The 26,133-nt window shown below is 40.7% G+C and overlaps 1 protein-coding gene across 1 annotated transcript; it reads left to right on the forward strand.

Moving 5' to 3' along the window:
* Nucleotides 1–1,070: 1,070 nt before the first annotated feature.
* lgr4 (leucine-rich repeat containing G protein-coupled receptor 4) lies at nt 1,071–23,953 on the forward strand. The gene is made up of 18 exons (XM_028401912.1): nt 1,071–1,932; nt 8,454–8,525; nt 13,091–13,162; nt 13,967–14,038; nt 16,205–16,420; nt 17,739–17,810; nt 18,857–18,925; nt 19,330–19,401; nt 19,636–19,707; nt 19,808–19,876; nt 19,962–20,033; nt 20,170–20,235; nt 20,640–20,711; nt 20,800–20,871; nt 20,958–21,083; nt 21,586–21,680; nt 21,773–21,826; nt 21,910–23,953. The coding sequence occupies exons 1-18, from the start codon at nt 1,751–1,753 to the stop codon at nt 23,313–23,315; spliced, it is 2,931 nt and encodes a 976-aa protein (XP_028257713.1). The 5' UTR covers nt 1,071–1,750; the 3' UTR covers nt 23,316–23,953.
* The last annotated feature ends 2,180 nt before the right edge of the window (nt 23,954–26,133 follow it).

Here is a 26,133-nt window from a genome sequence, read left to right on the forward strand (position 1 = left end):
TAACCACAAAGACAACAATATATAATCTCTTGTATACAGGAAGTATGCACCCCCCCCCCCCCGCATTCTTTTCATGTTAAAAAAGCATTTAATGACTAATAAACAGTGACTGTTAGCATATCGTTTCATTAACCTATTTTAGTATTTTGTCATTTCTTGACACATTCAGTGATCATCATAGAGATTCCTGAAATGTCTTAATGTAATCTCGGCTGAACTCTGTACATTGTAAATCTCACTTGTTTAGTATTCACAGAGTCAATTATCAACCTAACCAGATTAGTGAGGAATGTTCAGACATAGCATAGGGTGGGTAAGTAAAAGCATGTGAAGGATGGTTATTGTTTCAAACTGTATTCATTGGAGGGAACATACAGCTGTGGATTATCACTGTACCACCTGTTACATTCATATACATACTGTGTTTTACCTCATATACAGAAGTTGTATTTTATGCAAAAAAATTGAGTAGTCACACAAATACAGTTTGTATCAGTACATTTTCTGATGTAAAAGTTGACTTAATATTTCCTTTAAATGAAATCTTTAACATTTTAAATGTTTAAAGCAGCACAACTTTGACATTTCTGAATAATTAATGCAGACAGGCGAAAATAATGAAAAGAATGTGACTGTAGTCTGATTACAACTTGATTAGATACAAAATGTAACTAAAGGCAGTTTCAGGTTTAATCATATAGTGTCTTGATGATGAAAATCATGGCGCCCTATGACAGAAAAGGTCTGAACCCCCTGAGTGAAAGTGGAAAAAAACTTTTAAATAGCTTTGAGCTCCTGCTGAAGGCAAGGTGGAAATAAATGAATTGGAAAATTTGTGATTCATTTGCACCAAATTTAAGGCTCGATTTGATGTTGCAAAAAGCTGACATGTGCAGCTGTTATGCATTCAACTAAACTTCTGCTTCTGCACAGGAGTAGGTCAGAAGAAGTCCAACAACAACCCCCCCTCCCTGTGGCCCTCAGTGATGTCTATGAGAGGTGACAGACACATGTCATATAAAGGTCTGTCCCTGCTTGTGTGTTCAGTTCTACTTGCGTTTGTTGTTAGTGTGTCGGGCTCTGACGTTGTGGTGGTGCAGGTTTCAGTGCTGCACACAGGCCGGGCCCACTGCTGCAGGTTGTCCGGTAGGGTGCCTGCCGAGCTACAAGCATGCTGTTGTTGTCAGGAGCAGAGAGGAGGGGAGCGTGAGAGGAATGGCTGAAAACTGACGGTGTTCTCCTGCAAAGGAAACAAACCAGGACACAAATGAGTGAAGATTTCACACCGAGCTTCTAGCAGGCGCTGCTCGCTCTTTCTTTTTCCCCCAGCAGTAAAACAGGGGGGTGAGGTTATTTAATGGGACAACGAAAACGTAAAAAAACGCAAGGTAGGCTACCGCTCCTGTCGCCAACACTGCTACTTTATTTTCATGGACTAATACGACACACGGGGTTGAGAAATGTTTCGCAGCAAGGTGAACTGCTCGTCCTCGAAGGCGGTGTTTGGATTTTAAGCTAGCTAAAACGTTAGCTTGCACGTTTTGGGTCGCGCTGCTGAATGTATGAAGTGTTCGGACATTATATTTTTGTTGTGTAAAGCGTCGGTGAGGCTTCATCTCTCTTCATGCCTCGACCGACCGACCACATGAGAAGTCGACGTCCGGAATAGATTCAGCCACAAACAAAGCCTGTGCCCCCCTAGTGTCTCTTTTTTTTTTCCACCGTTTTCACCTGAACCGTCGAGGGGAAAATGCGTGTGGATTTGTTTTGGATGTGTTTGTGGTGTTTCCTTCGTACCGGTGCCGCCGGTCAAGGGCAGTCGACGGCCGTTTGTTCGCCTTCATGCAGCTGCGATGAAGATGGGGGTGCAGACTGCTCCGGGAGGGGACTGACCACCGTCCCGGCCGGGCTCAGTACTTTCACCTACTACCTGTAAGTACCACGCAGCCTTAAAACATGCGTGTCTGCAACACATAAAGCCTGAGTGTGGGATGTTGTTGTGTTTGCATCGCAACGTGGATGATGAGCATCACTTGGTAAACTTTTTTTTTCTGCAGAGTGAAGTGTTGGTAAAATGTTTTCATTTAATGATCTTTGTACAGTTCAGTAATAATAACTTTTCACTGCAGAGTTGTGTAACAGCCGGCACCCACTGGAGGTTAGTAGAGTTTTTAGAGCAGCAGTCAGAGCTGAATTAGTTCATCCACGTGCAGAAAACTGATGGACCTGTTTCAGGAAAAAGTGCAAAATATCCCCAAAGTCAATATATGTCAGGTTCTCTGCATCAATGATTTCATGTGCTTGTCTATGCCAGTCACTGTACATTGCAACTTGCAGAGTGGAGTTCTGTCTTACCAGAAATACTGTATGACACACAATTTAAATGATTTTTGTAATTTATTATGAGATCTGTTTATATTTCTCTTGAAATGCACACGTTATTGGGACAAAGGGAAAAAATATATTTGACAATCTAAAACATTAACAAAAATATACATTAGACTCAGTAGCTCAAACTTAAATTAGACACTCAAAATATGAGCTTTCTATTTATTTTGGACCAACTTAATATAGTTTAGTCAAAGTATTATTCAGTCACTGTATGTTCTGACTTCCCAGGTACTCAAATATGCCTCCTTTATGTTCATTAAAAATCATGAAATACTTATTTTCAGTGGCAAAACCAGCCATCTTTGGTATTTCTTTGTCACTGGGATGTACATTAAGACTTCTGTGCAACCTCAGTATTTGAAAATATTAACCATACATACTGGTTTCCTTACTAAAAAGATTGTGATTTTACACACAAAGAGAAAATCACAATAGCAACCCCCTGCTTGATAACTGGTTAAAAAAGTCTTTTGGTTCTTTCACCAAGGGGTTTGGTAGGAAATGTTGTGTGGCTGAATCACTGAGAAATGTCCGAAGTGCTGAAGTCACAAATAGGGCTAGATTTGGGTGAGTAATGCATGGATAGTAGCCAGCAGGGCCTTGTTCCCAGTACTGTATGCTTTTTGTTGTTACCACATTCTCACCACAGATTTATCTACTTCTTCATGGAGTGGAAGTTTCAGTTTTATTAAAGAAAATGGAGTCATTGAACACAAGGTTTGTCAGGTCTTTATAGAGCGGTGCAGATACAGTTGATGATTGCTGCATGGAGAAACGGTTTGTTTCTCAACCTCTGGGTTAATCACAAACTAAAGTAACCACCTGTGAGTGTGCTCCTTCAAAAACAAACAGAAAAAATTATGAGTTCAACTTTAGACTCTTGTGTTAAGAAATTAACTTGTAAGGTGTGAAGGTCTGGTGGCGGGAGCCATGCTGCACCAGAGCTTGTGTCGTGCCACTTGAAATCCCCATTGTTAAGAAAGTGTGAAGTCAACTAAACAGAGGGAGTGGATACATGTGACATTCAGCCTTCTGCATACAGCTGAAACTCTTAGCGTACTTTTCCCTGGAGGGGGGAAGTACTCCAGTATATTACGGGCAGCCTGACATCTCAATCGCAACATGAAGCAGTGTTTTCACAGAATGATATCATGGACCTTACTGCCACACTGATAGCCAAAATGGAAAGCAGTGTGTTGTTTTCAAGATTGTGCTGTTTTCTGTTCAGTTTGCCCTGCACACAGTAATGTAAATGCTCAGTGACAGGTTTTAAACACTAAACAGCTTAATGGATTCACTTCAGACTTTTAAAAGTATGTGAAAGGTTGTTTGTCCCTCGCTCTGTCCCGCTCTCATTTGTTCTCCTGGTCTCTTGAACTTTAGTTGTCCTCTCCCACTCCCTCTGTCTTTTGTATGTGGAGTAGTGGGGTTAGGGATCATGATGGATTAGTGAGACATATTGCAGCTGCATGGGCTCCTTCTCTCAAGGCTAATGCACTCACAATGATCCAAAGAAAAGATCTCATATACGAGTGTTTTGTCATTACACTGGTTGAGATTTGTGTGATGAGGCACATAAATCTAGTCATTGCCAGGAGCGGGAAAGAAAGTGTAAAGTTAAAGAAACAAACACAGATTGATCTACTGTTGATTTGTAGAAAAAAAACTGGTAATGGAAGTTCAAGCATTTTTACAATAAATCATATGACAGCATTGGCGTGGACTAGTACCTGCAGCCCACGGGGGCTTGAGTTTTGGCTTCTGCAGTGGAAACAGCCATGTCACAGTAAAACAGATGAGAAAAAAGAGAGGAGGCCCCTCAGCCTGTAACAAAGCAAACACTCCTTTTGGAGGTATGCAGTTTACCTGTCACACAGTCTCGGTATAGGTTTCAGTTTTGGTATAGGGCTTGCATGAACTCCTGTGCATAATGCAGTCTACAGATGAGTTTATCTTTGGTCTTTTTCATGCTGTGAGACTTGGAGAAATCTGAGGGGTGGCATCAGGGGTCTTGCACTCTGCTGGTGGAGCTTGCCGGCGTCACCATTGGTGCCCTCAATCCATTTTTAACTGAATGATACTTTTGTTCTTGGTCAGCAGAGGTGAAAGGGACCAGTCAGTGGTTCCCGCTTGCAAACAGGATGAGCTGTGGATGGGAGAATATTAACGCTCTCCCCCTTTCCCCTCACCCAACTTTCTCTGAGTCCTTAACTCTGTCCTCCATTTATACACCTACTCCCAACCCCCCCAACCACCTTCTAACCGCTAATGGTTTTAATAAATGAAAAATTAAATATTAGCTCATGTTCACTGTTGTGGAAAGTTTTTTGAATAATGTATAAAATATATACATAAGTATGTATATTTAACGTTTAGCAGTATTAATAGGAAACATGTAAATACATTGTAGTTTATTTTTATAAAGTTTCTGAGAGTTTAAAAGGTGATACTGAGAGAGTTTTTGGAGCAGACAAGTGGGAGATGGAAGTTAATTTGTAATATTGTGACACTAAAAGTTCAAAGCTTACATATCAATACAGGGTAAGTTGCTGTCTGTAATTTTACAATAATGTTCACAGTATTAGAATAATTCAATTCCAAAGTTTTCACCTTACAGATTCAGTGAAAATGTTGAAGGCAGATTTAACCAATTTTGTCACCATTGCCAGTTGGTCAATGCACATTAGGTCTAAAGATGGAGGACTGCAAATAAACAGAACTGAAATGCAACTTTTTGGACTAAGTATAAATGTAACAATAACATTTTCTGAACAAAAGCCTTCATGCTGATAAGAATACTACACGTTAACTGTTCTCCACCTTCATGTGGGGTTACTTTGTTATTTAGTCTATAAAATCACATTAGGTCAGAATTCATTTAACTTTTAATGCCAAGAGACTGTTGGCACATTGAAAATGGAAATCAAAGGAAAGGATTTTGTCAATGGTTGATCCCTGCTGCTCTAAATAGTCCCAGAAACTTTAAGGTTTGTTTGCAGACTTGCCTGTTTCTTTTTTCATTCACAAAGGCACTGCAGTTTCCTGTTAGCAGACGTTATCAGCTGCTGCTGACCAGATTTAAACTTGAACCATCTGACTGAGCTATCAGCAGACCGGTTGAGTGACCTTACTGTCCTTATACTAACAAAGTAGTGCGAATGGAAACATGTGACAGATGTCATACAACATGAGGGGCTTTTCTGCCTCTTTTCAGTTAAATGGTCTTTTTCCCCTTATACATCAGTTTTTTGTGAACATTTTCTAGTTGTGTACTGCCATTTCTTCCATTGGCGACAGTGTGGATACACACACACTCATGGCACATGTGCGCACTTCATATTTAATGAAAGTAAGCAGCATCACTATTTTGATTTATGTTCTTTTCAGGACCGATCAGTCGGACAGCAACTAATGAAAATGGCTTGTCGTTAATCAGCTGTGCTGTTGTGATGGACTCGGCCAATCACTAATCTGTCCCTTCGCCTACGCTTATCTGTACCCACAGTAATTATGACTGCCAATTATGGTGCATTTGTTATCTTTTTAAAATATTTTGTGTTTGACCAGCTTGTTTCTCAGGTTAGATTTGTTTTTTTTTATTGCAGTGAGCATTGTCTGCATCATTTAGTGTATCTAACTATTGTTGACTCTCTGTTGCTTTGATTGTGTTGGATTAAATAAACTGGACTAGTGATTTTGTCTTGCTCTCTCCTTCTGTCTAATATTATGTCATATCTAACTACAGGAATGTTTTTACACACCTGAGTATGGCTTAAGAAGATACAGATAAGTCACTTTTATGGCCTGTTAAAAAAGTATTTTTCACTTTTGCTTTTACAAGATGTGGTGTTGGAGAATCTTCGAATGCTACATATATATTTGTATATAGGGCTTTAGATGAAAGGTGATTTTGTTTTTGTGTGATACGTTTACATTTAGCATTTTCATTTCTTATAGTGAGCTGTCAGGTTTCCACAAAGCATTGTATCTCGCATTAGGGCTGAAATGGTTATCAGACCACAGGGCCATCTTTTCTCTAGGGGCATGTTGGTTTTGGCCTCTCTGTTATGCTGACTGTAGGAGGAACCTTTGCCGTTTTCCTAATTATGAATCCTATTGTAGACTGTTGAGAAACGCGTCAGATATATTCAGTGGTTAAAGTGTCTGTGTTAACAGTCACACCCAGTATTTATTCAGTTGAGGTTATGTTGCAACAACTAAGGTTAATATATTGTAAGACTTAATTGGTGGTTGCAATATTTGGTGATTTGTACATCATGTTAGGTTGAAGAACTGGTAACAGTTGTCTTTTGTGAAACTTATTGTGGATGTGTTTTATTTAAAATCATGTCAAATAAACAGGATTAGCCATAGATCACAACTGTCTGGGGAATCTTGTCTGCAGATGTTTAAAATAAATCAGAATGTAGGCATTTCTGAGACACAACAGATGTACAGAGATTGACATAGATTCATTGCAGCGGGTGCAGAAGCACATGTATTACTGTACATTATATTTTAACATATTTTTTTAACTTTGACAGTTTGTCCATACTTTCCTTTTCATGTATGTCTCAGATTATCTGCTTTCTCTCTGCTCAAATGAAGCCAAATGGCACATGGGATAGGAATTTACAGATACCTGTTTGTGGAAGCGTTTAGGCTTGCCACCATTTATCACAGCTGCATTTTTAGTGTCCTCTTCAATCTGTCTTAGCAGGGACAGGCCAGGACCTTGATGAGTAAAGCAGCCTGACACAGAGGGAGGGAGGAAGTGTGATAGAGTCATGTTGGCCCTGTGTACTCCCCAGCCCTGCATGTGGTTCAGACCAGTCAACAGTCTGTGGAAGATTTAGTTAAACGGTTTAAAATGTGGTTAGACATGTATTCATCTGACCACCAGTGGTGGCGGATCTGCTGCAGTGGTTGCAGAACACCACCATCAGAGACGTTGTCAGGGTAGGGAAAACACACATAGGGTGGATGTTGATGGAAGTGTAGATGTAGCTGCAATGTCTATAAGTAATTGGATAACCAGGTAAGTGGAGATGGGACATAGGTCGCAGGGATGATGAGGGTTCTGTTGGGGCCCACCTTTTAAGGCCTTTGCGTGTATCTGGGTCTGCAGTGGAAGGGCAACATGATCCATGTAGGATTCAGGGGCCCACACACAAGGTCCGAGAGAGATCTGGCAGTGAAATTCAAGATGGCCAGTTGGAGAATGAAAGAGGAAGGAGGGGTGTGGTGGGGTTTCTTCATTTGTGAATCCCGGATGTTTTTTTTAGCCTTCTTGATTGTGCCGTCTCTTCACATATGGCATGTAGGGGGCTTTTTCTTTGTTCCTGAATTCCTAATCAAGATTAGACATCCAGACCTAAGTGGATTCTGACTCTGTATGTATCCCTGTAGCAGACATGAGGCCGTCTGTTGTTCCCTGTTTAATTGTGAAAGTTCTTCACTTCTAATTGACTGTTGAAAACACAAAATCAAACACATTTTTTCATGAGTAAGACAGAACATAATGTTGTTTTTAATTATAATTACGAAGATGTAAACACATTTACTCACATAAGGTTTGGTGGGGAAGCAAATCAAGTCCTGTGTGCATATTTTTCATGCTGCTACATGCCTATCTTTACTTGTTGATTTGAAAAATGAAGATCCCCGGGGCTAAGGAGAAGGGCTTTTTTAAGGCTTTTTTTTTGAGGTTAGACTCATGCAGGCACAGTCAAAGACATACAGCCGCCATAAGGGATGGCTGATCCAACTTCCCTATTGTCTGTGTTCTGTGCCTAAAATTCATGTTAACATCTATATTACTCACATAGTATTTCATTTGATGATAGAAAGTTTCATGTAAAATTATTTTTCAAACAGCTTTTTTTAAAATGTGGGTTGTTTCACAGTTGTAAAATAAATAAAATTGAAGAAAAGACGGAAAATGTGTGCAGAAAAAGGAAAATTCTTGCAGAAAAACAATGTTAACTGTAAGAGTACAAAAGAAATATGTGCAATAAATCTAGATATTTTCCTGTGTTTCTAAAAATGTTTTTTTTTCACAGTGACCTGAGCATGAACAACATCACTGAGCTTCCAGCATATGTATTCAAGAACTTCCCCTATCTGGAAGAACTGTGAGTACACACTCTTTTTTTTTACTCTACTGCTAATGATGTATTTACTCTGCACTGTGTTGACATGAGGGCTGGTCTTTACGATATGCACCTGGATATTTGAGTTTGTACTGTAAAACACACAGCAAAGGCACACAACGTGCCCTTCTCCTCAGCCACAGAAGATAAGCATAGCATTACGTGAGGTCACGAATCACTCACCGTTTATGAATTGAACGAAGGCGGTTATGATAGGTGCAGTAAAGCTCGATTTAAAAAGGCGAGGTGAGACAACCTGCACTGAAGCAATAGTCATGTGATATCCTGTGTGGATTTTTGCTTTTAAGGGATTATCAGGGTGGCAACAGCACATCTCTGCTGTGGGCCTTTGTTGAATGGCATACATCTAATCTTGGTGGGTGTTATTTCTTTACTCTTTAAATACTCCCGATGTCTGGCTTGAAGCTGCTCGGAGCTGCAGATAAAAATCAGTCTACCTGATATCAGGTAACATCCAGCCCTGAGAATGCAAAATGACCATTGAGTGAACACGCTGCAGCAGCTCCAGCTCCACTTGGCCTTTGCGGGCATGTTTTTTCAGCCCTTGTGCATCTTTCAGCCGGTCGAGTCTTCACCCTCTTCTTTTCCATGCACCACTCCAATCTGCTTTGTTGAAAGGCAATTTACTTTTCATCGCATTGTGTGGTGGAATGCAAGGCAGGAAGGAAGAGGGCAAAACAATGGTTTCCATGGCAACTAGACTAAAAAAAAATACTCACCCAGCCTCACTTCTACTTTTGTCTCGTCTTAAATCATCCAAATTGACAGAGTCACTGAGTTTTTTGAAGAAAGGTATTTTGATTGACATAAACCCCTCAGTTCATTTGTGTGTTTGTTTAACCTTTTTCTTTTTGGGAACAAATCAGCCGGCTTGTCTCCATGAACTTTAGTGGATGACTTTTTTTGCTGCGGGGCTGCAGCAGTGTCGGTGAACTGGAGCCTGGACCCTGAGGGCAAAAACCGGGAGAGAAAGAGATTTGGGCAGGAGAAAAGAGAGGAGGCCATCCTCAAACAGGACAGGATCGGAGACAAGGGAGGAATATTCCCTCATTCGTAGTCACGCAATCTCCTCTACTCTTTTTCTTTCTTGCCAAAGGCACAACAAAGCTCAACAGACGTGATGACAGAGGTGTTCTCTGTCTCTTTTGCAGTTTGTTTATATTCTTGAAGGTAACCTGTGACTGATAGGCTCTCTATACAGAATGTCAGTAGGGAATTGCGGTCATCTAGGCCAGCCCTCTGTCGTCGATATATTTCATTATGTTGACAGAATGATTTAAAGCATTCATTAAAATATGTTTCTTTTTGATAATAATACTCTTTTTGTTTACTACAACTGTCTTCCTTGCACCTTTGCTTCTTTATTCTGCAGTGATCAACATTAACAGAAAGCTGTTTCACCATGCCGTTCCAGACTACAGTTCTTGTTTTAAGTCAGGCACAGTGCCCCAACACACTTTAACAGTATATGCAGCCTTTGAGCCATGTTTTTTTTATTTTATTGTTTAAATATATTTTTCAATCCCTCTTGTGGTCTCCTTTCTGCTCTGCGTAGGCACAGTGTGCAGATCAGCTTTATACGCACTCTTTGTTACAAGACTACAGGTTTCGAGTGAGTCAATCATGGTGTCCTAGCTAGAGAGTAAAATTTGATGTCCTCTCCAAAAATCAGACAATATGAAACACAACTCTATAATAGCTGGCGTGAGTTTTTTTTCTCACCGAAATAGCTCCTCCCACACCACTCAGACAATTACGTGATTACTGACAATTGTCATAGGAGTCACTTGTCATCTCAGCTACCTGTACCAACAGTTACAATACAAAAGGTGTGTGTAACACATGTGAGAGCATGCTGTCGGGGGTGGGGCGGTGTAATCTTTGGATTTATCCAGTTTCAAGAATAAAATGTTAAAAAAAGATGGGCAAAATGATGGGCAAAATCTGGACATCAGTCCAAATGTGTATTTTCAGATTGTGTTGACTTACTGATGTTGGACTGCACTGTTTCTTTACACTTTTGTGAATTTGTTGTTGATAGAGGTAGACCTGTGGGAGTGGTGTTGCACAAGGAGAGGATTTAGCCTTGCCTCAATGAGAGCCACCAAAGCCCTGAGGGAACATGTACTGAATTTGCTGAAAGATGTGAGAGGAGGAGAAGCTCTTTTGTGTTGGGAAACCTGACGGATATCTGAATGATTTATGTGTTATTTGGTGATTAGCGGATTGTGACAGTCACCGCAAGTTCTGGGATGAGTGACTTCTCAAGCATTTAGTCATAATGAAGTAGCCACATTGGTAGATATCTTTAATGGAGAGAAAATGACTCTGCAGCAATAGGCATGGTTCAAACCGGATTTACACCGGATGTGAAACTGCAGCATAGCAACAGCGGCTGTGAAACACTTCCATTTTAGTCAATGAGAGTATTTACACCGAACACGTAGCAACGTGTTTTAGAAGCATCCCAGAATACTGGGATCAGAAAGGAAAAGGCAGGGAGAGAAGCAGCATCTGTTTTCAGAGTGGAAGGTGAGAAGCTGCTCTGTGTGTTGATGGAGTAAACAGAGTTTTGAGTAACATGCTGTGTAACTCAGCCTGATACATGTAGAGAGGACATTAACCATCAGGTAAACAGGCAGTTCACTACCTGATTTTGTAAATCTCACGAGAGTGGAACACACACAGGCAGTGCTACGCTTTTGAACTGCTCCCTGGGTAAAATGATGTCGCAAGAAAGACGTGTGGAAAACGTTCTCCTTTGTGTCCGGTGTAAATCTGGGGTCTCACCTGCTCTTCTATAACAGAAGATCATAATTGCTATTAAGAAAAAGCAATCACAGGACATTCATTTGATAAATTATGGCTGAGAGAAGGGACACATGCTCAGATTTATTGGATGATTTGGTATCTCTCAAAGCTGAAATGCAATCTTCAGTAAATTTGTGCCAATTTTAAATTGACAGTTAAATTCATGTTTGATTTTCACATTACATTAAGCCATCACAACATTAAGCCATTTGAGATGCCAGTTTGCCCTGTCGTTTCCATGGCACTGCCCCGCATCCCTGTGCCCCACCTGCTACACCACGCTGTGATATTTTGCACCAAGGAGCGTTTTGGCTAAGGCCATCTGTGGTACTCACAGAAACGCTAACATGGGGTACTTCTAGGGGTGGGAATCTTCAGGTACATCATGATTTGATTTGATTACGATTCAGGGGCTAACAATTTGATTATTAATGCATCTTAAAACAATTAAGCAACATATATTTCCCTCACTGGCACTTGCTGTAAATAACAGAGACACAAGAGATGAATTTATTTCTTTTATTAAACTTTTAGGCGTATACAATAGAATTTTACAATTGCACTGAATCAAAAGTATGTCCCAGTGTATCCAGACAAAACAACAAATATTTCACTGTACCAAAATAGGACTGCATTCTATAGAAACATGAATATAATTAATTCTTTGTTAGCAATAATAGTGCAGGCTGTGTGCATCAAGTGAAGAGAGAAGCTGGTAAATGGATGATAATAAAAAAGAGTCCGGCAGTAAAAATAAATCCATGGCTGAATTGCGATGCATCGAAGAGTTTTTTGTTTTTTCCTCCCACCACTAGGTAGGTGCAGTCTCTAAAGGATGGTGGCAATGTAGGTGTGTGGAATTAAATTTGTGTTTTTTTTTACACCTTTCACTGGTACAAATCTTTTACACTGATTTCCTAATCCTAGCTTTGAGTTGACAGCCTGTTTATGATGCTGGTGGGTTCTTAATCAAATGTGAAAGCAATCACCACAACTCAAGTGGGAAATTGTGCCACAAGCCAAAATTTTATTTTAACGTGTGTTTAGAGCAGTTGATTTACTTCTGATGGATGGTCTGGGTCCTTGAGGTCTTCTATCAGTATCTGCCTAGATTCCCAGGCTTACACCCATCTGCTCTTGTTGCCTGGCCCGACTCATGTTGCAGTGATAAATCTGTTGCTAATCTCTCAGGCCAGATAGTATGCTTGGGCTCTGTATCCCAGTCAGTCTGTCCCATGCTTATTTACACCCCTATTTCCTATACACTTCCTGCTCCCAACAGGAAAGGGAGGCGTCCCCGCCTCAAATAATTTATACAGCGTCTGGAAGCAGCTGTCTTTAGATAAATCTTACAAGGCACAACTGTTAAGGGGGAATAAAGGTTATATTCACACATTGCTTGTGTATGCTTCAGAGAGGTGAATTATTTTCACTCCCTCTAAAGGGAGCATTGGGTAGAGAATGTTGGGAGGCTCAAAAGGGGATCTGAAGAGGAGATATCCAGGAACAGCTCTAATCTCTTATGGGTGTCAGACAGAGTGACAACAGGCCATGGTACAAACACATATCTTTGACACCCCAGGCTCAATGTTCAGCTTTAGAGTTTGAACTTAATCTGCTGAGATGCTGAAGTTCTCTCATTCCTTTATTCAGATTTTTTTTTTTTCGACATTTGAGAAATGTGTTATATAAGCGTGATTCTCTCTCTCATCCAGACGACTTGCTGGGAATGACCTGTCGTTCATCCACCCTGAAGCCATGTCTGGACTGCATCAGCTCAAAGTCCTGTAAGCATGCACCCTCGCTGCCAATGTCAGCACACTGACACACACACACACAACAGTGTGAAGTTTTCCATACTCGGGCGGGGGAGAGTGGCAGACTAAATATTGCTGTTTAGTAATGTGGTCCTTACGGTGGCTGATGATTCGGCCACTAGTACACTCTCAAGTCTCACTCTATTCACACACAGATAGCTTGGTCACTCATGCATGCAGATGGCTAACCAGAGTGATTCGGACTTGCACACAAAGATGAATTGAGTGCTAGCACATAAGGATAACGTGGCAACATGCATGTTTCAATGTACTTTTTTAACCGCACTCTTGTCTGCATACGAACTCTGCTTAAAATGCATAAAGTAAATTAGGCAGCAGACCGTAGTGTGTTCGCCCAGGCTCTGACACACTGAGTGACATAAAAAGAGACACCCTGCTGATTGTGCACTGAGCCAGGAGTTCAAAGTCCTGTTGATCCACAGGTGAAGTCTGAGACTGAAAACAGATACGCATGCAGACATTTTGTTTTATATTGTTATCGTATCAAGTGATTTATTCATGGTAGTTGTAACTAAACAAATTTAGCTCAAACATTGACATTGGAATGTTTTTACAAATACTGCAACTATGGGATTATAAAAGTAATTGTAACCAGTGTGCAGCCAGATAAACAAAGACAAGAACAGAAGAGCTTTATAGCATAGTTAGCACTGAGTGATATCAGTGGATACATATTTATATTCCTGGTGTGATTTTCTTTTTTTTTTTTTTTTGATTGAGTTGAAATGATAATTTTGTCAATTTTGCCTTCAGGATGCTTCAGAATAATCAGCTGAAGACTGTGCCAAGTGCAGCAGTAAAGAACCTTCACTCTCTCCAGTCTCTGTAAGTCATCTGTAAGAATGCACACACACATCTGCACACTTAAGCACATGTGGGGTATTGTCTCAGAAAAGCCTTCATATTTTAAGTAGGAACTTCCTGTGCTACATTCACCCTGCTGTTTCAAGACTGACTCTCAAAACTAACAATTAAAAGCAAAAATGCCCAAACAATATCTAAACAACAAAGGCGACCTGTGTTCTTTACCTGGACCAGGAGATATTCTACAGTCATTATCATTAATCTGTTTACATAGCCATATAATGTAGGGTTTGTGCCAAAGTAAGAATCCCGTTCTAGACAGTTAGTCACAAAGGTTATATAAAAAGCAACAGCTGTAGTAGGACTGCAGAACAGTTTATCTACTAATGTATGTAAAGATCTAAACCTTTGGTGCTGGAAATTTGCTAAACAAATGTATTCAAAAACAGTTGACAGCAGTTGAAGGTGAGGCTGTGAAGGACAGAAAGACAAAAATCTCTGAAAGTTTGTGGAGACCTGATTTCGGTGCATGGCCTTGGGCCATCAAATAAAGCTGTTCTCTGGCCATGTCAGGGATTCTTGTGTTGTAGCTGTTTGCTGTGTTTGTTCACCATTTTGTTTCACATTTACTTATTTTTTTTTGTTACATGTGTCCCTGCTGTGGAATAGCAACATAGCTGATTGTATTTTACTCCTGCTTTGGCATAGGTTGTGAACTAAATCCAGCAAAAGCAAATATAGGTCAGCCATATTTAGCAGATCTGTAACTAACTTTTGCTCTGAACTATTGAACTCTTACAGTTTCCTGCACCTCTTGGCCCCGAGTATTATTTTTCTGTGACTACTAAATGCCAGTTTCAGTGAGACCATTGTATGAATATGACTTTATATGTGCCATTGCCATTCATTCTGTGTGTGAGTTTGACAGGGACTAATGGAAGAATGGATCCAGCTGGACAAATGTGCTGAAAATCCAACTTTCATCCATTATCACTCCTCTCCATCCCTCCCCTCATCTTTTGCCTACTGCTTTTTTCTTTTTTCTGCCTCTCTACTTTCTTTTTTAACAGATGTCTTTTCTCTGTGGGGGTTTTAAGGTCTGTAGCTGAAGTAATATGCTTTGGCAGAGCAGGGACTTGGTTTGTATTAAGCCTTAGAGAGCTAAATGTCAATCAAGACTGTTTTTCTTCCAGCCCAGACACTTGAGGAATTTTGAGGGAGGGTGAGACACACTGTTAGGGAGGATAGTAGGGGAACGCAGCATGGTGATAGTGAAAAGAACACTTGTGCATTTATACATGCAATCCTAATACAGTTCAGTTCTTTTTTTTCCACCATCAAACTATCAGTAATCAGAATGTAATTATTATTTATTGTCCACAGAGAACACATGGCTTGAAGTTTGAGAATAATTCTTATTTGACAGAAATTTTGCTAAAATGTTTACTCGAGAATAAACTAGTTAAAAGAGTGGACTTAATATAAATGTATCTTTCAAGTTGAGAGGCATCATATTTGCATTTTATGACACAAATTAAAGGCGATGGAAAAATTAGTCGTCTCTCTCCATTGACTGCCGGTCAGAACTGAGGTCCCATAGGGGTCTACCGGAAGGAATGTGACTTTGGTATTCAATGGTTTGAAGAGTGCTGAAAAACTTAAATGTGGATTAAATGTGGATTGTTTAAACTTAAAAACCTTGTGGTGCCCTGTCATTTCAACAAGATAGACAAACAAACGGCAAAATAAAGAACGGTTGAAAAATGTACAGATGAAGAAGTCAGACTTTTTTGGCTTATAAAACCACAGATTGAATCGAGATATGCTGCCATGGAGACTCTGAAACTGTAAATGATCGTGCTACCCTACTCCTGTGGTCAAACACAGCCACACACACTGTGATACAGGAAACTTTCTTTTGGAACCACTGTAATCCTGATCTAGAGAAATGCAAGTAAATGGTAAATGTTTTCATATGGTGACAGCAAAATTAATGAATTTTTATGCTGCAAATGTAAAGCACATGCAAGAATGTGTGTGATATATCACAAGGCAGCCAAATAAAGGGGAATAAGTTATTTTGTGGGAAAGTACTGATTAAGAAATTCATGGGAGGGTCAAATGTCCTAGCCAGTTTCATATACATTCAATAAAATCATGCGTCTCTTTTTTTTCTGTCTTCTGTAGCCGCCTGGATGCAAACCACATTACAACAGTTCCAGATGACAGTTTCGAAGGCCTTCAGCAGCTACGCCACCTCTGGCTGGATGACAACAATCTGACGGAGGTCCCCATCAGTTCCCTAAGACACCAGGCGAACCTTCAGGCGTTGACGTTGGCACTCAACCGCATCCTGAGCATACCAGACAACGCCTTTGCAAACCTCACCAGCCTCGTTGTGCTGTAAGTTATATTAACCTAATTGTTATTTAGAATGGAAATTAGCCTGACAGTGTAAATGTTGACAGTACATTTCAGTGAAGTTTTTGCCCCGTGGAGAACAACATAGGAGCCAGTTTATCAAAGGGTTGGTCTGTTTGGATGCCCATATAAAAATAAGCTCTTTAGGTTAAATATCAAATACGGTATTTTATATCATCACTAAAACAAAGAAAAAAGTACTGAGAAGGGTAGCAAAGTAGAAAGAACATGTGCATGGCATGACATTTCAGTCTTGTGGTGAGATGTCTCATTCAAACTATTCTGCAGTCATTAAAGTAAACTTTCCCAGGACAGTCAACAGAACTTAACCAGCAGTGTTCACAGACCTACACAGTACAATATCACAACAGGAACAACCTGCTGGTGCACTTTTTTAAGGTCTTAATTCATCAGGGACATTGATTGAGAACGTTTTTACTAGCATGACCGGAGGGAGTTGCTGAAAAGGTGAAAGGCTGCAGGCGATAAGTACAGCGGGTTATTTCAGCCCAAACATCATTCTTCTTCTACTGAATGAATATGTTATTCTAGATTAACATGCGATTTGTAAAATATGAATGTGCTGCTTGTTCCCCAAGCTAAATTAAGGAAGCTGTTTGGTTTTTCATATATCATCTGAATTATTCTGTCACTACAAATCAATGCAAAGTACCTCTCCTTGTGTTGAGCTCCAGCTCTGAATGTATCCTCAGAGCGACTGCAAATCAGATTCCAAACACAAACATACTCTAGTATTTATTTAGCATTATTTATATAACAGCTTGCAGTTAATAAGTCAACAAAATGGGTTGCTGCTCATGCCCTGCTGTGTTTTTGCATGCTGGCAGTTTTGCAGTGAAATGCGTCATTGGGGTTTGAATTTGAATATTAATGAAATTTAGAAGAAAAAAAAAACATTGTTTGACTCTGAGCAGTGATGTGATAAAATCAAGTTTACCTTGTTATTTTATGTATGGAAGGGGGTAAATAGTCTTCTAGTCTGAAACTTTGCACGAGTCAGAGGGTCTGTTATACACTGATGCAAACACACAAGCAAGCACACACGAATAGAGTGGTATTGCTGCAGGGTTGGTATAAACACACTGGGATAAACAGGAAGAAAAGACCTTGAATCTATTAGGCAAAGAAAGCCCACTGCATATACACATACAGTACATACACCTGATGCAATAAGTTTTCTTTGAAATGTTTCACAAAGACTGAAATAAAACCCACAATAGAATTGAATGTGTGTAGCTTGAAGATCATGCATAAGTAATTGATGATTTTGTTTTTGTAGGCATCTTCATAATAACCGAATAAAGGAGATAGGAGACAACTGTTTCGCTGGCCTTGTGAACCTAGAGACATTGTAAGTGCCCAGTTGTACAGTAGTTTTGTGTGTTTGTGCTCATATTTGTGTGCGCTAACAGTTCCCCCCCTCCCGCCCACCTCTGCTCCAGTCCTCCAGACATCATTGTGTTCACTTCCTCCTTTAATTGCTCTAGGATAAATAGAGCAAAGTACATGATGCTTATCGAATCTGCCCTCCCACTGTTCACTTCCTCCTGCCACACAGCCATGAAAAGTCTTTTAGTGACAGACTGAACATAATGGCAAACCGCTTCTGCACAACATACAGACATATACAGGCTGGTAAGTGGTCCTGCTGGAGTTAAGTATCTGTTGGTACTCAGACTGATCCATTGTTTAAGCAGCACAGTGGAAATAAATAACAAAGAGAGGTGCTGCTGTGACATTAAGGTTTAGAAAATTACCTGCACCCAAGTAGGTTAAAAATAAAAATTTTTTAGTGTCCATGTAGATACTCTATGTCTATATACTAGTTACTTTTTATTTACAGGAGCCAAAATGTTTCATCATGGCAGCACCTGGCTCATTGGTGGTCGCAGTGTTAAAATCTTTCTGGCTGGCTATAATTAAAGGTGTTGGAACACAGACAAGCTGCTGAAAATGTCTATAGTGGGTGAATGATTGTCGTAACTTGACCATGGAGTAATGGAAGAAGGTGGCCTTTTACATCAAAGAGGCATTTGGGTGTGTTGGAACAGCAGGAATCAAAGGGACTCCTCAGCTCCTGGCATTCATCTAGATGTTATGGCATACATTGATGCACACATGCCCTCATGGCAGTACGCTGTGGGTTTTATGGCAGCAAATGTCAGGTGTAAAGCAAAGTATGGTTTTAAGTCAAACACTTATTACAAGCTAAAAAATAAAAATGATTAGCCAATGATATTAGGGTTGCTGTTCAAATTGATTATCAACGATAAGTATGAGAGTTTAAGTAGCACTGGCGGCATTTTTGTTTGAATTTATCGTTGATTGGGTGTTTAGAGGGATGAATTATGTCATAACATAACAGATTGCTGACTTCCTGTGTCTCTCTCTTTGTAGAGATCTTAACTTCAACAACTTGATGGTTTTTCCCAAAGCAATAGAAGCCCTGCCCAAACTGAAGGAACTGTAAGTGTATCGCCCTATTTCTGTTTCCTGAGCAAAACACTTTGTACTGTTAAAAAGTCAAGGGCAGTTTAACTCATGAAGTGTGATTAAAGAAGCCAATGTCTGATTAAAAAACGGCATCATTTGAATGAGAAACAAGGCCAAACAGAACAGCCTGTTCTTTCTTCAGCTGTAGTAAGTTATTGAAATACTATTCATTGGGGATTGTTACAAAACATGCATGTATTCTATATATAATATTACACATCACCATCTGACTGTATAAATAAACTGAGTACTTTTTTTGAAGCAGACCTTTTGTGCTTGATTTTTAGTTTTGCATATATAACATTAACTTGCTAATCTGTCTGGCGTTGAATTGTGTGAGCTGTCTTCACTCTGTCTTTTTGACCTTCCTCCTGTAGCGGGTTTCACAGCAACGATATTGCTTCCATTCCTGAAGGGGCCTTCCATAACAACCCCCTGCTGAGAACCATGTAAGGTCAAACTCCCCCCTCTGTTTCACTGACATAGCACACTAATTACTCACATTTGTACAAATAGCACCAAGCACATTGTACAGTGTGCTCTCTGATAAGCACACATACTCAGAGCTGATACAGTACACAAGTTTGAGGCTTTAAAGGATGAATGTCCAGAAGATGGTGCCATTCCTGCACAGAGAGTATTTCACTTTGAACTCTCCCCTTCTGCTCTCACTGCCCTCACAGACATCTTTATGACAACCCTCTGTCGTTTGTGGGTGCTTCAGCTTTCCAGAATCTGTCTGACCTGCACTCACTGTAAGTCCCACCTCCAGACTCTTGCTTTATTCAATGTAGCTCATGTTTTGATGTTTTTTTTTTATTCTTCTTTTTACTCTTCACCACATGTGTGTTTCAGGATGTTGCGTGGGGCCAGCATGATGCAGGACTTCCCAATCCTTACAGGGACTAACAACCTTGAGAGTCTGTGAGTGAACTTGGATGCAAATGCTTTTTTTCCCTTGTGCTTTCTTTGTGTCTGAGAAGTGACTGAATTTTTTTTATCATTCCAGGACTCTGTCAGGAACCAAAATATCATCTATACCCTCTGATCTCTGCGAGGATCTCAAGTTGCTTCGGACCCTGTAGGATGTTTTCCTTTCTTGTCACCTGTAGTAAAACAGAACAAGTGAAATTGTAGTAGTGCATTTTGTGGCATTTACTGTAGGGAAATCACTCACAGTCGTCAGGTTATTGACACTGTTTGTTTTCCTCCATCAGAGATCTGTCCTACAATGAGATAAAGCAGTTACCGTCCCTCCAGGGCTGCGTCCGACTGCAGGAGATGTGAGTGTGGAGCATGTTAAAGTCATTTCTCAAATAATTTTAGACACAAAGGGTCTGTACTGACTGTCAGGATGAAAAGAGTCTGTAAAACAGAATGTGAGGAACAAATAAACAGTAGATGTCATTAATGTCTGCATTACATTCTCCTAAGGAATTTATTGTTGGTATGTTGTGTACATAAAAACTACTTTTACCCGTTTACTACATCAACAAATCTGCCTTCTTTTCTCTTAAATCTTGCTGTTATAATGTGTGATTGGATGCAGGTCTCTAAATGAATGAAACTAGTTTGACAAGATGGGTGACTCACGCAGATTTGAATAAAGTCACAGTATGGTCTGAGCTGAGTTAATAAATGTAAATATTTGTTGATGAACTGTCAAATTCTTGTTTTCATTCTGCAGAAGCTTTCAGCACAACCACATCCAACAGATCGACAGAGACACTTTCCAAGGACTCTCTGCTCTCCGTTTACTGTAAGTAAACACTCAGTGACACATACAGTTGCGACAGATAATTTATGCGAGTGATCACAAGTTCATTGTAATGTGTGGTGGTACACAGAGACCTGAGCAGGAATAAAATCCGCCTGATCCACAGAGATGTTTTCCTTACCCTCACTGGTCTCACCAACCTGTGAGTAGAACTTGTATCATCATAGTACAGAACCTCATTTCTGTTTTGCACAAAATTAAACTGCTTATATTGAATTATTTTTGCAGAGATCTGAGTATGAATTCTCTGACTGTGATTCCAACAAGTGGACTGAGCACTCTCAGTCAGCTGAAACTCTCAGGGAACCCACAGATGAAAAATGTGCTGACTGCAAAAAACCTACCTAAACTCAGGTAAGGAGTGTGTGTGTTTGTGGTTTTCACTCACAGTTTCTCTGTGAGAAAATTAACACCAGGCAGACTTCTAGCCTTGGTAAATTATGTACAACAGCCCTGGGAGCTTTTCTGTTCTCATTTTCTTGTGTACTGTCAACACTACAGGCACAAATCACATTGTGTGATTTCATTTGTCTGAAACACACTTACTCTAACCTAAAGCACTTACCATTCAGAGTAAGGGTGGGAAGTAACTGAGAATATGTGCTGCTTCACACAAACTCTGTTGTTCTCCAGTACAGCAGATTAACTGGAATCAAATGTGCACAAAAAGACAGGAAACAGAAACAAACTCCTCCTCTACTACATTTAATGAAAAAGCCAGGTGTATCTGTTTTCCTACACTGTTGTAGATTTACTATGGAAACATCCAAATATTATTATTAAAAACAATGTGAAAAGCTGGGAAAAGGAATCTTGACATTCGCGGCCATTCTCAGTGATCATTGTTTGCTTGCAGGTCCATTTCAGTCCCGTATGCCTACCAGTGCTGTGCGTTTGTTGGATGTGACTCAGTGGCAACTTCTGATGAAAGTGACATGAAGAAATCCACAGGTTAGAACTTGAGTTTAGTATCCTTAGCGTAGTGTTTTTTTATGATGATTTACTCTCTTGATATTAAACTCTCCTTAATATCTGTATTACAGGTGGTGAGGATGTGGAAAGAATCTCAATGATTATGCATTGCTCTCCCTCACCAGGTATTTTTGTGAGAATCAATTGTTGAATAGACTTTAAAACAGAAAGTGACTTTTGAGCATTAACATTGTTTGTATCCTTTAAGGAGCGTTTAAGCCTTGTGATCATCTCCTCACAAACTGGATGATTCGGCTCACAGTCTGGTTCATCTGCCTGGTCTCGCTGGTGTTTAACAGCTTGGTGCTGGTGGCCACCTTCTCCCCTTTACACCGTGCAGCCGGCCATTCCCACTCCATGCCTCCATCTCTCTCTCCAGCCAGGCTGCTGATGGGGCTGCTGGCCCTTGCCAACCTGCTCACAGGCGTATATGTCGGCGTGCTGTCTGTGCTCGACCTGGCTACGTGGGGATCCTTCGCTGAGTTTGGGGTGTGGTGGGAAATGGGACCTGGCTGTCAGATCACAGGAGCTCTGGCTGTCTTCTCGTCTGAGTGGTCAGTCTTGCTGCTGTCGCTGGCAGCTGTGGAGCGCAGCGTGGCTGTGCGAATGATTCTTGGAAAAGTAATGTCACCCAGGAGAAATGGCAGCAGCCATCGTGGATGCTTAAGAGGAGATCGGCGATTCACCCTGGCAGCGGGACTTCTGGGGCTGCTGGCTGCTGCCGGAGCCTGCCTGCCTCTCCTGACCGTCAGTGAGCAGTCCTCATCCTCCCCGCTCTGCCTGCCGTTTGCTGGCGGTGAGAGTCCAGCTCTGAGTGTTACAGTCATTCTGGTGCTGCTCAACGCGCTAGCTTACCTGTTCACTGCTGCTGTGTACACACAGCTGTACTGCCACCTAGGCAGGGTGGAGCTGGCAGATCCAGAGCAGACAGGTGCTCTGCGACATGTAGCCTGGCTCATTTTCACCAACTGCATCTTCTTCTGCCCTGTGGCAGCCTTCTCCTTCGCCCCTCTCTTGACTGGCTCATCGGCGGGTGGCCCGGAGATTGCGAAGTCTGTCACCCTCATTTTCTTCCCGCTGCCTGCGTGCCTGAACCCAGTGCTGTATGTGTTCTTCAGCCCGGCCTTCAGGGAGGACTGGTTAAGACTACGTGGCCGAGGTTTGACCAGGGAAGTAAAGGCTGGCGCTGAAAGTCACCGAGATGATGGTGTCAGAGGGTCGGAGCTCACAAACGAAGGTTCCTCCACCCACCTGGGCTTTGACTGCGGGGTGTACTCGCAGCTTTGTGGAGAGACAGTTGTATGTGAGCAGTGTGAAGCAGCACTGCGTGCCAGGACCTGCTCTTCCCCCACATCCTCCACAGTCTGTAGACACTTGGTGAAGTCTCACAGCTGTCCCACCCTCCTGGCAGGAGCTGCCTTGTGTCAGCGCTCCGAAGGGTTTTGGGCAGACAGCAGCACACCGTCTGCTCAGTCCGAGTACGCCGACGAGGGGGACTCGTTTGTGTCAGACAGCTCGGACCAGGTTCAGGCCTGCGGCAGAGCCTGTTTCTGTCAGAGCAGAGGCCTTCCTCTTGTACACTACTCATACAACATACCTCGAGTCAAGGACTAAGGATGCTTCAGAGCTGCCTGTGTGCACACATCTCTGTCATGTGAATTATTCGATTTGACAAGAAAATGTAAACATTTTCATATCAAACAGAACATGCCAACCACCCTGTGATTCAGAAAGCACTTACGTTTGTAATTACTGTGTTACCAGAGATGCAATCAATCATTTAAAGGGAACTTGGCTTTTTGAACCGGGCACGTCATGTTACAGACTGGTCCTTGGAAAGGAAAAGCTTGCCACCAGTGCCTGCCTCTTGCTCTCAACCGGCTGTCCTGATGATGCAAGCCTCAATGTACATGTCAAAGATTTTATGATTTCTTTGTACTTATAAGCTTTTAAAAAAAATGTAATTATCGTACATATTGTCAAATTTTAAAGCTTCTTCACAGCAACTGTTGATTTTATACCTTGGTTTTTTTAACATAAATGTAGCAAATGTAATGAACACTCTAGACTTCTTTGTGTGAATGTAACTTTCAGGTGGACTCTATCTAGCAGGGTGAGAACAATGTAACTTTAGCAATAACTTCTGCCCTACCTGATCACGTGAGAATGGTAAACAACAGTCTATAATGAACACATCATTGCTTTAATTTCCTAAGACTAAGAATGTGATAAAAGTAGCAGATATCACTGTTTTTTTTTGCCACAACTTATGCTTGGTGGTTTTGAAAGATGTTATTTATTGTTTGAGCAGCAGGAGTGTTGGGTGGAGACGATTTCATACACCATATAATAATAATGACGATAATAATATTAATAACATAAGCATTCACAACAACAGCCGCACCTCGCTTTTGTTCATTTCTTCACAAAACGTACGTATGCACACACACAGGCTTAGGTCATTATTTTTTTTATTGGTCTGAAGGAAAAATGAGGTCTGGGCCTTTTCTGTCATCATGCCGCTGGATTTGGATCAAACTTTTCAGGCTTATTTTAGCTGACAAAACAGCTGTTGACTTGTTGCTCTGTTAAAAAAGGACATTCTATGAGGGTACAAAGTCATCCTAGCAAGGCTGTGACAGCCTCATCACCAGACATCAATAGTAACCAGGAGTGTCATACAGTAATAAAATACATTATAATTTTTGTTTATCCAAATCTAAAGTGGTTTGTACATTTCTAAGTGAAGATCAAATTATTTACCGAAATATCACAAAGTAAAAATACAACAGACACTAAACAGGAAATTCAACAAATGTAACTAATGCCACTCACTCTTGTTGAACTTGTCCGAATTACATTTCCAAACCACTTTTGGCTCATGAACAGCAGCTCAATTTATGAACACCATCCAACTCAAACACATGAATTTAATCCAGTATTTCCTTCACGTGACGTTGAACGCACCACAAGACTGTCAGCCAGCTGAGTCAACAAGCTGTGATGTAAGCAGTGCCAAAAAGGATGCCAGTATAATGGAAATATGAGTGATTATTATTTAACCACAGATATTTCAAGTGGACAAGTATCTGCAGAGTGTTCATGCATTTAAATGATTCGTTGTGTTACGGTGGAGTCTTTGTGGCCGTTATAAAATAACGTGATGGTACAGAAGCAGGAAAATGAGGCGAGTTATAGGTGTGTGCAGACACTTTCTGCATGTTCATTTTAGTGTGTTCTGTAGGTCAGGAGAAGCATTATTTTATAAGAGTGAATGGATCTTTTCATCCAGAGTGAGACGAGGAATTGACTGTCGTTTGGTGTGCTGGAGCATGACTGTACACATTAAGGTGGATACGCCCTTGGAGCATGTATCCACATGTATCCATGTCATGTTAGTGCTCAGGAATTCAGGCAATGTAGGGAAACGTTTGCTTCCACCGACGACACATTATTGTGTCCTGGTAATGCACCGTTTGTAATTTTTTGTTCTCAGTTTGTTTTCACTTCGCGACTGGGTGTGTAAATTCTTGCACCAACCAAAATGTCCGTTGATTGTTCGAGTTGTCCCATCTGGTGAAAATGTATAAATCTTTCTTTTTTTTTGTATGTAAATTATTTGAAAATAGGTAAATCAAGTATGGGATGCTAACAAAGGAAGCTACCTCTTAACTGTAGTGGCTACCAGCAGTGCTTTGTAAAGAAAAGTCTGTTTTCATCTGTTGTCGTTCGCTTAAGCAGCTTTATATGTTGACATATTTGGTTGTACATCATTATGTGCTAATTGTGGGAGAAATCTATGTACTGTATACTGTGATTTATTTTTTTTAACCAAACTATAAACTATGACAGTTTTATGTTTTATAGATACAGACTTGCAGAATAATGCAGATAATGTAAAATATTTCACTTAATTTCAGTTTAAAATTAAATCTTATGTGTAGTTTTTCATGTGAGATCACCATGAGCTGTTTCTGTTCTGTTCAAGTAGAAAAATAATTCTTTAAATTGTGAATGAATAAAACTGTAAAAAAAAACAAAAAAAAAAACAAGCATGCATATTGAACTTTGTGTGTTACATTCATAGTGTTGTCACATCTTCCAGTGTAGGTTGATTTCTGGGTAAAACAGAAAGAGTTAATTGAGGAACTCAGCTGGGAGAAACAAATCGGTGTGACAGGCAGCACAGTGGCCACATGGGAAGAAAGGACATTCATTCACTTGGAGCGTCACGGGCCAGCTGTTCAATCCACATGGTCTGTCAGAGGAGAATTGATGAATTCTGGATTTATCATTCTTCTAACCCAGTGTGTGAAATGCTGTAAACCTACTGCAGCTCACATAACCGTTTCTGCTGCACCAAAATTCCATTGTAGCCATGCTTGGTTCCACGGATAGCGGCGTACTAAAACTGCCAAGAAATTTGATCACT

Source organism: Parambassis ranga, chromosome 3 (genome assembly GCF_900634625.1).
Source record: "Parambassis ranga chromosome 3, fParRan2.1, whole genome shotgun sequence".
Lineage (NCBI taxonomy): Eukaryota > Metazoa > Chordata > Actinopteri > Ambassidae > Parambassis > Parambassis ranga.